At 38.5% G+C, this 15783-nt stretch overlaps 1 protein-coding gene across 4 annotated transcripts in view; it reads right to left on the bottom strand.

Moving 5' to 3' along the window:
- The window catches only part of ulk4 (unc-51 like kinase 4), a 68433-nt gene that overhangs the window by 39010 nt on the left and 13640 nt on the right, over window positions 1-15783 (bottom strand). For 3 of the 4 annotated variants that reach the window (XM_029504402.1, XM_029504401.1, XM_029504404.1), the window contains exons 18-21: window positions 14873-14980; window positions 12748-12831; window positions 1856-2017; window positions 1078-1263 (exon numbers count right to left, since the gene is read on the bottom strand). In XM_029504402.1, coding sequence (XP_029360262.1) covers window positions 1078-1263; window positions 1856-2017; window positions 12748-12831; window positions 14873-14980 — 540 coding nt within the window. The remainder of the gene's footprint in view (window positions 1-1077; window positions 1264-1855; window positions 2018-12747; window positions 12832-14872; window positions 14981-15783) is intronic. The other variant, XM_029504403.1, reaches the window with a different exon arrangement.

Here is a 15783-nt window from a genome sequence, read left to right as displayed (position 1 = left end):
CACTACAAATTAGTCTATGTGCATTTGCAGACACAGACACACACACACACACACATACACGCGCACACAGTTCTGTGTAAACAAACTTTGGACTGTCTGTCTTTGTGCTTGGGGAGGGGAAAGAGGAGAAGGGGGTTTGGTTGGGGGTGAATGCATATCAGTGTATAATTAGAGTAGAGTTGAAGTACTAAGTTTGTATTCTGGTGTTAAATTGGAAATGCTCAATGCAAATAAATTCTGTTCAGAGTCAATTACCAATGCTAGACTCAAAGTTAAAAACCTTCAAATCAATTTTAGCCACTCTGCCCTAGTAGGATTAGCACTTCACATACACATTACATGGGCTGTCTTGTGAAAAATTCAATAAGTAATTCTGTACAAATTAGTTCGTGCACAGTTCAGCATAGTTCATGAACTGTATGGAAGAGAGAGAGTAAGAGAGAGAGGACACATAACATGAAGGTTTAAAGCTTTTGCAGCCATTTTGTTTGTTGAGATGTTCCTGATGTTGTAGTGATTTATAGTTTACTCTACAGTTTATCGAGTGTTTTCATCTCTTGGGCTTTCAGATTTCCTGATTATTGACATTCCTCACACATATGCAGAATATCTGTTCCTTAATTGAGTGTTGTTTTTGTGGGACTTTATGACTTACTTCACTACATTTCTATGAAGGACGCATTACTTAATCTTTCTATGGTTTTGATACGACAGACCATTTGCTGCCTTAATCACAGGAGAAAAAAACAATTGCACCCAACTAATGCCACAACAGTTATGTTGCGTATTTTTTAACCTCTCGGTTTTGATGTGGCAGTGGCTTAATGATAGATACATTAGATAAAGATAAGGCAAAAATAGAATTTTTCATCAGAGAATGACAGCATTAACGAAAGTCCAAGTTTGAAACTTGGCACTTGGCATTTTGTGCCGCAGAAGGCCATTTCTGCATCTGCATCTGTAACCACACTATTTCCACTGAGGATTTATCTATTGTTTCTGAACCTTCATTTTTGTAGTTTGCAATATACAGTACAGTATAATATCACACAAGTATGCAAGACAGCATCCACATACCCTGTTCTGTGTGACACGGTGTGCTTGCATGGGGGATGTGACTAAGGCAGATGCCATAGCAGTGAGCAGGTGCTGTTGTACCCTGGCCCCTGTTCCATCCAGACCTTCCAAGATGGCTGCGGGGCCACATGTGTCAAATACTGCCAAGAAGACTGCAGGGGCCACCCGGGTTAGCCTAGAAATAGACTGGAGGCAAGCAGATAGAAACACTAGACCAATAAACACACAGGTAATGTATGTCATCCATGGATCATGAGTCCTTCGTGATGTCACATTGTATTCTGTGTTGCTGATATTAAGCTATTACTGTCTCGCAAACCATGCATTAACATGAGGCGATCAATAACCTACAATAGAATACAATTAACACTAAAATTATGATGTTAGATGATGAGGTAATTGGGGATTTGGGACATTAAATTCTTCAGAAGAACACAGATAATAAATGTCAATGTAAAACAAAGTTGACAGATTTGCAAAAAGCTTTTTGTTGTAATTTAGCTTTAGGAAGCCATTCTTTTTCATGATCTGAGTTAAGTAAATAGATGTAAATATATTATTATATAATATATCATTTATCATCAGCAATCACAAAATACAAGCAGGATTTGCCAGCTTTTAGCTTGACTTTCCATTAGTCTCCATGAAACATGTATTGCTTGAAGATCAAAAACATTTTTTTTCCAATTTGTGAAAGTATCTTTACTACCTATATGTGTGTCTGATCTTCATTTTAGTTTGTTGTACCTACACAGTGTGTTTTCATGTGTGAACTTACAGAGATTGCAGTGACTCTGACAGCCTCCACAGTGGAGTGAGTGAAAAGGTACCACAGGGCGGAGCCTATGTTTGTTGAAAGCAGCTGGTGGGAGGATCCAGAAACAGTGGTAGAGATGTTCTCTATAATTTTTGCAACCATGTGATGAACTATGGGATCATCCTGTAAGAGGCAAACAGCTTCAATTGTTTATATTGACTATGGTAGAATGACTACAAAACCATCCTAAAAAGACCCCTTTGCCACTTTCCAATATAAAGCGAGTGAAATCTCTAATATCATGATATCCATTTGCATGATTAATTCTGTGTTGTAATACAAATGCTTCATGTCAGAGTCCTTTAAGTGGAAAAACACGCTAAAACATTTATATTCACTATGGTACAACAGCTAGAAAACCAAACTAAAAAGGACCCCATTGTTACTGTTGTGCAATACAGAATTAACCATGCAAATAGCTATTACAATGTTAGAGTCCATTTAGTGAAAAAATACTGCTTACTGCACCACTAAAAAAATACAAAATAAAATAACAAGAGTGTAGTCAAAGCGTATTCCTTCAAATACATTTAATAACACTCCTTACCATAGGAAACAGAACAGAAATAATTTACTGTTGTAGTACAATACTTGTAGAAAAGCCCCTTGGGTACAGCCACTGGACCAGTGCAAATATTTAATATGTGTGGGGGTGTGCCTTTTATTTGTACTAAAATGATTGAAGATAAGCTTTCATGTTGTAAAAATGTGCACAAGCATCCTAACACCAGAGAACATTGTAGTATTTTCCGTCTCAATGTTTTTCATGTATATGCTGTAATCCTCTAGTTGATTAAGTTAAAGTCAAAAACCAAAAAAACTCAGTAAAAAATATATATAAAAAGGCACAGCTGAATAAAGAAATTACACAATCATAATCACATTTAGATTAGCTCTCCTCATCACCTAAGATAGAACATGAAGAGTACAGTTGGGTTGTGTGAATTAGTCTATGTCTATGAGTTGGTGTGAAAGTGTTTTTCTGTATGCTTGTAAGTATACTGTATTTATCTACAGACAATGGGGCCGGGCTAATGAAATCTCTGTGGCTGAGGAAATGAGTTTTTCCAGTAAAGTCATTGTGGAGAAAGACACGAAGTAGAACAGAAGTGATTGCCTCTGTCAGGTTATTGTTGTTTCACTGTGTTACATCATTTAGATGCTACTCTCCCTAGATATGAGATACAATAGAATCTATTCATAAAGCATAGTTAACTACATTTCCTGGTAAAGGTTCATAATAACAGCTCAAACATTCATTTCACTGTAACAATCCATTATGGCAATTCTGAAAAACAGTGCAGGTGAGAGATAATGCCATTATTACATTATTTAATTGTGAATTTTACAACTGGCTTCCTTGGCTATGCATACATTTATGCATATATGGAATGTGTGGCATTTATGAAAAGAAAGGCATAAACACAGACAGAATCAAATTATTAAATCACCTGTCATCTTTTTGATGTCAAAGTAAATCTCTGCCATTTGAACAAGTGAATGTTAAACTGTTTTAGACTTGAAACTAATGTTATCTAAAATGAACCCCAATGGCACCCAGGTTTTGGTTCAGCATGTTTCAAACAGTTAGCAGTCATAGACTTGGCAAAATATGGCTAGCTACACAGCCCCTTCCCCCCAGGAAGTCTAAACATGATGGGTAGCTCATGTCGGCAGGAACAGTTTGAAAAGTTTCCACAAACAACAACTTCATATGCTTCTGTTATGAAACTTGGAGTCCACTCTAATAAGCATGACTTCAAATTGGCCAGATTGTTGCTGCTGGACAATCTGCCAGTTTGAGTGTCAACCTATGTTCATCAGTTTCATGAAAAGAATCACCTCGAGCCCATCTGGCTCAACATATGCACTATGATAAAAGAGCAAGATAATGTACATGTTCCACTGCAGAACCCCTTATGTCCATCACAAAATTAGCATTTTAGAAGGGAGAAAATCTTGATTCTGACATTTGAAATACATCTTTGGCTAGGCTGTGATCCACAGTTATTTAACATTTTACTAAAATTAGACAATATTCAACCACATGGGAACTTTAACACAACTGATACCTAGCAATTAATCTAATACAGGACATCACATTGTGTATTCAATACCATGGGACTACGTAGCACGACAACATAATGAATCCTCTGGCACCCCTCTGGGAACCAATAGAATGGTCTGTTCCAGCATTCCCCAGACTTTGCGGGCCAGCTCACTAATGAGCCCACGGGGGAGCACCCAGTGCCTGTGTATTTAATAGAGTGTAGCCCTGCCAGGAACTACACAAAGAGAGAAGGAGAAGGGGAGACTGTAAGAAAGAGAGAAAGATAGAATGAGAGGAATATCCTTACATGTGGTGAGAAACAAGCAGCACATGCAAGAAGCTCCATCATTATGATGCAGAGAGAGAAATTCAGGAGCAGAGGAAAGACTAAGTTATTCTCATTATAATTTCTTCCAGTGTGTGAAACAAGTTTGTCGAAGAAACACACTCATTATATTATACTCAGTGTCCTACTTAAACCTCACATCTCGAGAAAGTCAACTTTAAAGAAATAAAAGTAACAATTTTCAATAGATTTCGCAATACTTTTCCTGCAAGGTCATCTAATGCACAAAGCTTTTCGAAGTTTGGGTGTAAATTGTGAGAAATATGTAATTTTACATTACTCCTCAAAGTATACAACCACTGTAATTTTTGTTCTTACAATACATTTAAATCATTGGAGCTGTAGAATTGTCTTCACTCCCTCTCTACAATACCAAGATTGTTGACTAAATAGTTATGTAGTTTTATATAGTTTTATAGTTTTCAATAGACTAAAGTTCCCTTTACACTGTACAGTTTTGGGCTGAAAGTAAGTCAGCAGTCATGGGAGAAACATGGAAGAGTCTGTTGTCATCAGTCCAACAGTGGTCCCAGATTGCACTGTGCCTGTGGCGAAATTCAGGTTGTCAGAAACCTAAGAGTGTGTCTGCTGCAACAATGCACATCTACAGACCAAGCAATCACAATATATGAAAAGAAGAGACAGCCTCCATAACCTGTAGCATTTTGTCATGTCACAGCCGAGAAAGCACATTTGTAATTTGCATTTTTTTTCCTGTTTGTTTTTGTTTGGCAGTTTCATCTCCTTTTTGCAATTGCAGATAAAGCCAAGGCGGAATTACTTCTCCTGTCGGGAGTTAGCTGACGAGCGGTTAACAGTATTGTGAATATGTTTGGTGTGTGCAAATGTTGCTATTGCTAGCTGGCTAACTGTCAGCATGGATGTACTGTGGAGCATATAAAAACAATTCTATATTTAGTTAATTGTTGTGCATAATTGTTTTCTCTAGGAGCTCATTGTATGAAGGATGACTTGATTTAGTAGTGCTTGTGTGTTTAGCGGCTGCTGAAACTCAGCTATGCATCGTTTGGCTGACAGAATATTTAGGAAGGGAGGTTATGTTGTTTGCACTAAGCATAAACATGCTGCTAAAGGAACAAAAATGTTCATTCATAGCTAAATATGCAATAATGTTGCGATACATTTTAAATTCACCCTGCAATAAATAAATAAATAAATAAATAAATAATGGATGGAGCCCTCTATTTCTGTAAACTGTAAAAAGATTAGTTTCTCCCTTAACTTACTTGTACAAAGTTTCTGGCACCACAGTGTGTAATAACCAGTAACAACCATCCCTCTCTGTTCTCCCATGATAAGTTCACAAGTTAGATGTAAGTGTGCGTGTGTGTGTGTGTGTGTGTGTGCATGCACTCCCTGTGCCCACTCCACACACACATGTGATATCTTCATCCAGTGATCCAGTTTATTCTATCATCGACTTAGTAAATAGTAAAAGTTATTTTTTATATATATATATATATATATATATATATATATATATATATATCTTACATTTATGTTATTACTATGCAAATGTGAAAAATCTGCATGAACAGAAAGAAATAAAAAGAAATAGACAATTAAAGGGATATAATAAAAGTATAAAATTATGGTACTGGAAATTATTACATGCCTTACACTTCACAAAACAGCAAGTGTAGCTACGAAAAGATTATGAAATGCTACAGATCTTTTCATTATTTCATTGCCACAACTCTGCATCTCCTTCTGCACGATGGCTATACATTTTTTATGATCAGTAAGAGACTGAATTTCTGTGAATTTTGAGTATGGAGTTCGGCTTTAAAGAGATGTAACTGGCAGATCTAATTCAATGACAGATCTAGTCTGATCCAATGTTTGGCTTCCAATGTCCGGCATTAATTTCTGAGTAGGTACTAAGTATAATTTACAACCATTCATATTAATAATTACTTAATCATAATAATACAATCTAATCAGGTGATTTAATCAAATTATCTTGAACATGTCAATTTGGCAACTGCTAAAAAAAACAACATGCTTTTATTTTCTCTTACTGCTGTGTCCGTTTACACAATATTTCCACCTTTTTCGTCAGGTTCCAACAGAAATTAGTGGTTTATTGGCAAGTGATAAATTAAAAAACCTCCCTTATTCTACATCTCAGGGCATATAGACAGGACTTGCACAACTTTGAACCTCTTGCTAAAAACGTTAGAAAATTGTTTCTGAGATGAAAAGAGTTGAAGTTTAGGCAGATATTTAACAATAAAAATCTGTCTTCAAGTCATGATCAGTAGATTAGTTTTATATCCCAACATGTTTGCACCTGACTGCTGAGTCTCAAGTAGAAAGAGATACACATCACATGAAACGATTCAGGATTTGTCTGTGTTCCTTTGTGTGCGCAATTGTGTGTGTGTGTTCACATGTCTGATGTGGTTTTCCTCTGTAATTAAAGTGCTTTAAAAGCCAGTGCACCTGGTTTTGAATGAGCCCTTATGGCAGAAATAGACACCATCTATCAACTGCTCATAGCACATCTAACACCTTTAATAATCACAGTCAAAGAGACAGACTGTCTGATTTACAAGCCAGCAGACAGTGAGGTGTGAGGAAGGAGGAAGAGAAAGGGACAAAGTGGTAGAAAAGAGCAACAAGTTCAAGGGGGAAGAAGACAGACAAAACATTTCTAAACTAATAGGCAAACTAACAGACAAGAGAGAGATACAAACATAAAAAAAATGGGCTATAGGTAGGCAAACAGAGACTGGCCAATTACCTAAGAAGACACAAAATGATAAGCAAAAATCAATCTGAAAGGCAGGAGTACAAGCATGTATTGTACATGAATGTGTAATGTTATTGGTCATTATCTTTACATCTTTATACACTATACATTATTCCATCAGCTGTCCCCTATATGTGTGTAAAGGATAATGGGGCTCTTCTTTTTGTTAAATAAGCTAGTCAATACAAGCGCATTACTATCTTACACAATAGCTCGCAGCCACACTACATGTGAATGTAGTCACAGGCTCACTTGTACAGAGTGGTCATATCCCATCCTATATTAGAGACTAAAGGGCAGGACCTATGACTGTCTTAGAAAGTGCCCCTCTGTTCTCCTTTCCTTTGTGGAAGACACTGATAAATCATTAATAGGCTCACCACTGCTGTGCATAAGTGTGTATGGGGTGTGTGTGTGTGTGTGCACATGTATGTATGTTTGTGTGTGTGGATGTACAGGGATTTCTGCATTCTGCCCCTTGGCTTCTATCTGTAGTACTGTTCACACCCAATTTCTGCAGTATACACAAAGACACACACACATACACACATGCGCCCAAGCACACAGATTTTTCTTCACAGGCATCATCTTGTTCATGCTCATAAATAATTTCCTGCAGCTCAAGTCTGGCCTGGAAACCTGTCTTTCACTCCATGCCATCCAATCCCCCTCTCCAAGTACAACTCTCTCTCTTTCTCTCTGACTCCCAGCCATCACTCCCCCTCTAGCACTACACTGATGATACTGTCTCTTTCACTCTGTCACTACCTCCACCACCATGCTCTCTTTGGCTTTATGCCCCCCCCCTCCCCAGTTGACCGTTTTTCTAGTCCGACAAGCTCTGCTTCTTTCTCCAGTGCTTTACTTGCAAATCAGGAAAATTCTCAAAAGCAGCGGAGGGGGCTGGGGTGATCCTGCGGGTCAGAAACTCATCAAAACCAAACTGCCTGGAGCACATTAGACAAGGTCTTGGCACTGCATCTCAATGCTGTCACTCGATAAAGAGTGTGTGGCACCATATTTACATTTAGGCCATTGGCAGGCAATCTCCTTGTCCAAACCACACCACACTAAAGATGCAGTACTAATTATTTGATGCTGTGCTCATGCAAAAATACTAATAAGAATGCAACTGGTGATATATCAAATTAGACAAAAACAACCAAAGCTTGGATTGTCGAACTTTTCCTTTGTACACATTCTGACTTCAGAAGAGGACAGTTTATTGAACAGGCTTACAGACCACAGCAAGCTTCTGGCATCGCGTGGGGCTAATGAATATTTAACTTTCAAATCAAGGTCAAATTAAACCCAAGAGACAAACATTTCTGAATCTTGAATGACCTCATTCCACCTTTGATTGATCTTCAAAGACGTAGTTGTAGTTAGTTAGTAGTTGAACTATTATATCTAAAGCTTTACTAAACAGTATTCTTATATGTTTTCATGCTTCCTTTTGTGACAGACCATAAGAAAAGCGCACCCTAAATTGGAACAAGTTCCTCTATACTTCTGTTCTCCCACCAAACGTAGTTGATATAATTTTTCTTTTTTCTGCAGGTAAATCTGCTAATAAAAGATGATTGACCCCTTTTCCACTACCTGCCCAGGTTGACAACTGCTCGGACCAGTAATCAAATTGTTCTACTCATCTTCTGTAAAAGAATCGGAGTCACTCTTTCCAAACACTGTGAGCTGTCATTATGTGTTTTAACAACTTATTTGAAGCTCAAGATCCCTGTCATACCCCAGCACAGAGGAGCAGCAGCGTTTCTGGTTTAAGAGCACCGTGATGGACAGGTGACAGTTCTGTGTCTGTGCTTTGAAAGATTTTACTGCGATGAAAGGGGTGAAAATTGATAAACATACACGTTATGTTTATTTGAGCCAGATGAACAGTTGGTTCATCGAGGTTTATTTGTCAGCCAATATTTATTAAACATAACATGATCAAAATTTTGACTGGGATTCTTCAAATTAGATATTACAAACTATTGTGACCATGATGGTAACTGAAAGTGGTAAAACTGAAAGTGCTTTTTCAAAACTCATCTAAATTAGGCATATCCTTAGCATTTCTGCAGGCTCTTACTGTTCATATTACTGGCAATCACACATTGAGCAATTATACAAATTTCTGCAGTAAACTAAATCGATGTGTCAGTCTTCACACAACACAAGGGCGTGAGCTTGTATTTGGAAGGAGGGGGAGGCAGTAGTAACTGTTTCTTCATCCACTGAAGACAACCACGTATATTGTACACAAATTCCATAATCAAATTTAGTTTTCTGCAGTTTGCCCAGATATTACATTTTCTGGTTCACAGTTGTTTGTGTCTGATGCTTGAGTTCCCAGTTGTCAATACATCAATGCAGGTAGGGAGCTAAACACTAACATGCAGCTGACAGAAAACATGCTAGAACTAGCAAGTCACACAATGCCCTGTCTGGTCGCGGTTTACTCATCAGACAGCAAATTACAGTAATATAGTGATTTGGAGAAACATGTGCCAGTAACTCCTGTCCGATATTGTTTTATGTAGCATGTCAACCTCTGGTGGAGCAGGGTTAAAAGTGGATTGTTTGTCATTTGCTCATTTCACCAAAGCTTAAATTTACACTGAATTTCCTTTTCTCTGAAAAACAATCTAATGATAGCAGTGATTACATTGCAATGTAACAAATTGCACTGATAAATAAAATCATATAACAGTGTTCTGATACTGATGTGCAATTAATCTGCATTCTTGAAACAATGAACAGATACATGGCCATTGTGAATTAAGAATGATATCATTAAATCTCAACAGTACAGCTATATGACTCCCTATGAAAGTATAGTATGCTATGGTATATTGTGACCGCCTTGTTAGTGCAAGAAATGTACTTCCCATGAGACACAGTCAGACTATTAGGCAGCTCTGTAATAATAATGCTAAATATACTTGTGCATCCACACGAAAAAAAGCCAATAACACAGAGAAAGGGTTGAGAGGGAGGGGAGAGGAAGGTGAGAAAAAAATGGTAAGAGAGAGGCAGCTTGGGTCTTAGGATGAGTGTCTGGTCCCTAAGGCTGTGAGTATGAATGTGTGTGTGTTTCCATCAGCGTACTCTCACAGCTCAATAATGATAAATAAGTCAACCTCCTCTCTCCTCCCCTCAACCCCACACCCTGCTCCTGTCATATGCACCCTCCTCTGTTCATCTGCCCCCCACTGCACTCCCAGTGGTAATGAAGCAACAGTAGGTACTAGCTGACAACTGTGCAGAGCAGAGTTTCATCTATATTCATTCTGCTATAGTGGGCCACCCCAGTAAGACCCCTTCTACCTCCAAGAGACAAAACAACGCCCATCCTTCCCCTTCCCCAACTGTCCACTGTATTTATCAGTCTTATAACCCACTAAAATACTCAGCAGCATTGGCTCACCTTGTAAGAACACTACAAAGATCACTATATATTATGACGTGATATGGAAGCACTTGGTTGTAATATAATTCCATACTATACTATATACTATACTATAATTCCATATTCCAATGTACCAATTCCAAAGACATCCAAAGACATCCATGTTTAAGTTAATTCTAAATGTTCTGAGTGTGAGTGGTAGGTCTCTGTCTGTCTCTGTATGTTGGCTCTGTGATGGACTGGTGACCGGTCCAGGAGGTACCCCACCCTCGCCCAATGTGATCGGGGATTGGCTCCAGCGCTCCGCACAACCCGGAAGCAGAAGTGGTTGAACATGAATGAGTGATCGAGTGTGATGTTCAACTAAAATACAATACATTCAATGCTAACACATAGAACGCAAAAATTATTGGATTAGTGAAACAAATTTTGTGTGCATCGATTATAGTTATTTGGATTTACAGAAAACACTGCTTGGCACAGGAAACATCTTCTGATGTGAAACATGCCTCATAAAAGAGAGATCTCTCAGAGATCTAGAAATGTTGATCTCCATATGGCTGAAAAGGTTACACAGTGACCTCAAAGTGTTAGATATTCATCAGCAAACAGATAAACTGTCTATAGATGGAGATTAGTTAGTTCTGTTGCTATTCTCTTCACGATCTTCAAGAACCTTTATCTACCTAAGATGAACCCAAAGAGCAATGAATGATAAATAACTTAACAACAACAAAAAAAACTCCAAGTAAAAGCTCAACGCTTGAAGTGAGGACCAGAGCTGATGAACATCGTTCTTTATGATCTTATCATATCCAAGTCATGTTGCATATGCTATATGGTCTCCATGGCAGGACAACACAGACTATGCTGCTAATTTCAAAAAAGAAACGATATGCACAACCTAAGTGTGCCAAAGCACACCTTGACACAACACTACAAGGAAAATATCATGTGAAATTAAGGAATATAAGCTTATGAAGTGATCTTGTAGGATGATATTATTGTGGCAATCCATCAGTTGAGGATTAGAATAATTTTTCTCAATTGGGCTTTTAATCAGTTTAATTGGCTGTTAAGTCCAATTCTGTAGAAAACCAGGTATTTTCAAACATGGCACATGATGTGAAAAAACATTAATTTCAATTACAATTGAATTACATAACCCGTTTCCTCAGTCACATCAGTGTTTGTGTGTCGCCTTTCTGTCACTCTGTACACAACCCAACACCTACTCTCATTCTGCGTCAATGCACAAACGCGGCCACAATTGTTCATTAGTTCTCCTGCAACATGGAGAAGGGACAGTACCAATTCACGCTGCTCAAAAAGACCTGATGTTGTTAAAATTGTGAAATTATTTGAAGATTCTGTAATTTTTGTGTGTTTAGTTAAGCAGGTGAAAAGAAATCTCTAATTGGACTATATTTTATTTAGTCTTTTATTGCTATGGAAAATACTGTAAGAACACCCTATTTTCATCAATATAGGACATAATATCTAATCCTATTTATTCACATGATTACAGTAGTGTTTGTGAGATTTAAATTGTGGCTTTGGCCTACAACTGAACAATTGGCCCACCTCAATAAAATACAGAGATATAATTCAAATATCTCTATTCATCCTAATTGGCCAAGGTATCATTCTGAGTCCATATTGAAGCACCTATTGATGGGGATAGGAATGCATTGACCAAAATAAATTAAGATCAGTTTCAATCTCAGTGTCTCATCAGTAGCATGATGGCAACATTATTCCATTAACCATTTATTTATTTACACATTTAAGTACACAGCTTTACTTTTTGTTACAGATTAATTAAGATGGGAAATATAATTAAATATAAAAAGAATGAGACAGGAGAATAGAAATTGAAATAGAAAGCCTGGAAAAAAAAAAAAGGCTTCATACATTTTTGTTTGTGCTTCTGCTTCAACTGCTGTATGTGTGTTTCTGGAGGGTCCTAATTGCTGCTGAGGTCAGGCTGCTGAGCAGTAAAGGGTTGTGTTTGATGCAGGTAAGAGTGTGTGTGTGCGCGCGCATGCGTGTGTGTGTGTGACTGCTCTGCATGCCCTTGACTTGCAGCTGGCAAACAACGCTTTAGGCTCCCACAGCTGCCTCATCATTACTGTTCACAGGGATCCCCTGCCACACACTTGTGCATACACACATACTTGAAGGTACACAGAGAGAGAGAAACTTAGTCACAGCTACACCGGCAGAGACACAAAAACAGACACACGCAGACACATACAGAGACACTCACCCCTTCCCGCAGGCTCCTCATTAAGCCAGTGTAGGCGGCAGCGGGAATGAACCACAGTCCCTCTGGGGAGCCTCTCTTCTCTTCCTGATAGAGAGGCATAGAAAAGACAGAAAGGGTGAGAGGAGGGGGTATGGGTGGGGGGTGGGGGCAATGGAGGAGTGGGAATGAGCAAGAGGCAGAGAGATGGCGTGGAACAGATGCAAGTAGAGAAAAGTGAGGAAAAGAGCAAGAAAGGGCCAAGCTAAGGAGGGGACATGGGAGCATGAGGAGCTGTGACATCTTGATTACTTGGTTCCAGTGTTTGTGCAGCAGCATGCAACTATTAACTATAGCTGAATCTTGTTTTTTTTCTTTGAAATTGTGATTTTACTTGGAAAAACAGGTTTTGTAAGGATTATACGAATGTTTTCTTAAATTTTTCTTGTTGGTGCATTCAAATATTAATTTATTCACTCATTCATATTCTACCGCTTATCTGTTTCCAGGTTGCAAGGGGTGCTGGAGCCAATCCCAGCTCACACTGGGTGAGGGCGGGGCACACCCTGGACAGGTCACCAGCCTACAACCACTCACACTCACACCTACAGACAATTTAGAGTTCACCTAGACATGTTGTCTTTGGTCAGAGGAAGGAAACCAGAGTATCCGGAGGAAACAAGCACTAGAACATATCTACATGTACATATCCAATCTTACCTGCACTATCATTACATTCCACAAAGTTTCAACCAAAATTTTTATATTTTTATGAAACATTGCTCTGTTCCATTGCAACTGTGCATGGCTGCAGGTTATATCTAACCTTGAGGATAAAGACAGCACAAGAGGCTATTGGTAATCATTGTCATTGACTGGCACTGCAGAAGAACAGAGGAGTAAAGTAGATGACTTTACTGGCATGACTTCTCTATTACTCAACAAAAAAACCCTCATTTACTTTGTTAATCCTTGCACCTTATTCAGTAAATTTAAGATTTACTCAAATTAAGAACACACCACTCAAAAACCCTTCTCCCATTTGATCTGAAATATTTAAGGGGTGGGGGGATTTTTTTGTACCTTCAGCAGAGTGATAAGTGTAATCAGCCAGGGTGATCTTTGAAGGTTATCCATCAGTCGTGCAAATAAATAGCAAATAAATAGCTTACACTTAATCACACACTTTTTTTTTTCCTTCAAGCTTGGTCTTTTTCAATGAGATAATAAAGAAAGGTCTATAGCTTCTTCCTGCTTTGAGCACCATCCATGTTGACTAATTACTTCAAAAGTAAGCAGGCATTACCGAAAGAAAAGAGACCTTTCCCTGTGAAAGATGACTAAGCAACAAGTGGAATTCACTCAAGTGGATTAATTGTCCTTCTCGCATATAACCCAATCAATTGGCTGACTGATTATGTCATTAATAGCATATGATCTAGTATGTCGACCTGACAATCACAGAGAGCAAACAGATTAAATTGAAAACAGACACACTGCAGCATGTCCAGTCTATCGTATCACAATTTTAGTCATTCATGTTGATTGGTTGATAATGAACAGCTCAGAGGGCTTTATGTTTCATATGTTAAAGGCTTGCCTCAGATATGCCCAAACTAGGTTTTTATGGATGTAATGTCCAAAGACGAGGAAGACCCTACAAGAGCTGCAGTTTTAGAGACTTCTCGTGTTGCCATGAAAATTTGGCCCTTGAAAACTCACTGAAATCTTTATGCTTGCCCATTTTTCCTTCATATAACACTTTGAGGGTGAAAATATTTTAAAATATCCCACCCACTGATCCCACCCGTGATCAGTGTTATTCACTTCACCTGTCAGTGGTCAGAATGTTATGCCTGATCAGTGTATTCATTATTTAAAAAGGGTGGCTGTAAAGCGTCTCCGTCATGGCATTAGTGGGTTTTTTGTCTTGACATCTATTTTCCTGGCTCTTTCATATCAGTTCTTTCACACAGGCCAGTGCACAAAGATGTATACCCAAAAACTCAAGACATCATCAGAAACCTTTATCAAATACCACAGCCCACCCTCTGTTTGGCCTGTCTCATGAAAGAAAAATATTAAAAAGTAACCTTTCAAAAGATAAGGGAAAAAGAATATTCTTTTTGGCAGCGGCATTAGGATGTACCTGAGATGCGATTAGGTAGAGGAACTCTCCAAGTGGCGGCAGCAAGAATTGCTTTACTTTAGTATTCATCAGATTATCCCTCAACAGGCCTGTCAATGTAGACACAACCTGGAAAGGAAGAAGAAACAGAGACAATTTTATCAGCACTTCAGTTTTTTGCTGTTACAAATGTAAAATCAAAAGAAACTGCCTTAGTAAACATTTTTCAACAAAGTCAACCCACAGAGTTTAGTCAACGACACTTGATGATTTTGTTTTATCTTAAATGTCTTAATTACAGGCAGCACAGTGGCCTAGTGGTTAGCGCCGTTGCCCCACAACAAGAAGGTCACGGGTTCAGCCTTGGGCCTTTCTGTGCCAAGTTTGCATGTTCTCCTCGTGCCTGCGCGCATTTCCTCCCACCATCCAAAGACATCATGTTTGGGTTAACTGGTGACTCTAATTTGTCTGTAGGTCTAGTGTAGTGTGTGAGTGGTTGTTGGTCTCTGTGTGTTGGCCCTGTGATGGACTGGTGACCCTGTCCAGGGTGTACCCCAACCTCACCCAGCTGGGATTGGCTCCAGCAACCCTGCGACTCAGAAAAGTGAATGTCTTAATTACAGTACAATGTAAAAAGTTCTGATTGTATGTCACTTAGCCTATTTTTAATGGTTCTACCTGCCTGACTCCAGTCCATTGTCACACTGCTCATAATAGAATACTTGTGTATGTCCAACACAATTTTTTATTTCTTTTGTATTTTGCATTTCAGCCAATCAGATTACAGTAGGCTCGTTGTAGCCTTTGCCGAAAAAAGTTACAAATTTCTGCTGGCGAAACAAAAGCTTAAATGAAAAACATGCCAGGATATTACTAGCTCAAATTAGCTTGTATCAGAACAAGTACAACTGAATATGTTAATTTAACCACTA

This window comes from Echeneis naucrates, chromosome 6 (genome assembly GCF_900963305.1).
Source record: "Echeneis naucrates chromosome 6, fEcheNa1.1, whole genome shotgun sequence".
Classification (NCBI taxonomy): Eukaryota; Metazoa; Chordata; class Actinopteri; order Carangiformes; family Echeneidae; genus Echeneis; species Echeneis naucrates.
This window is presented reverse-complemented; position numbering and strand designations above follow the sequence as displayed.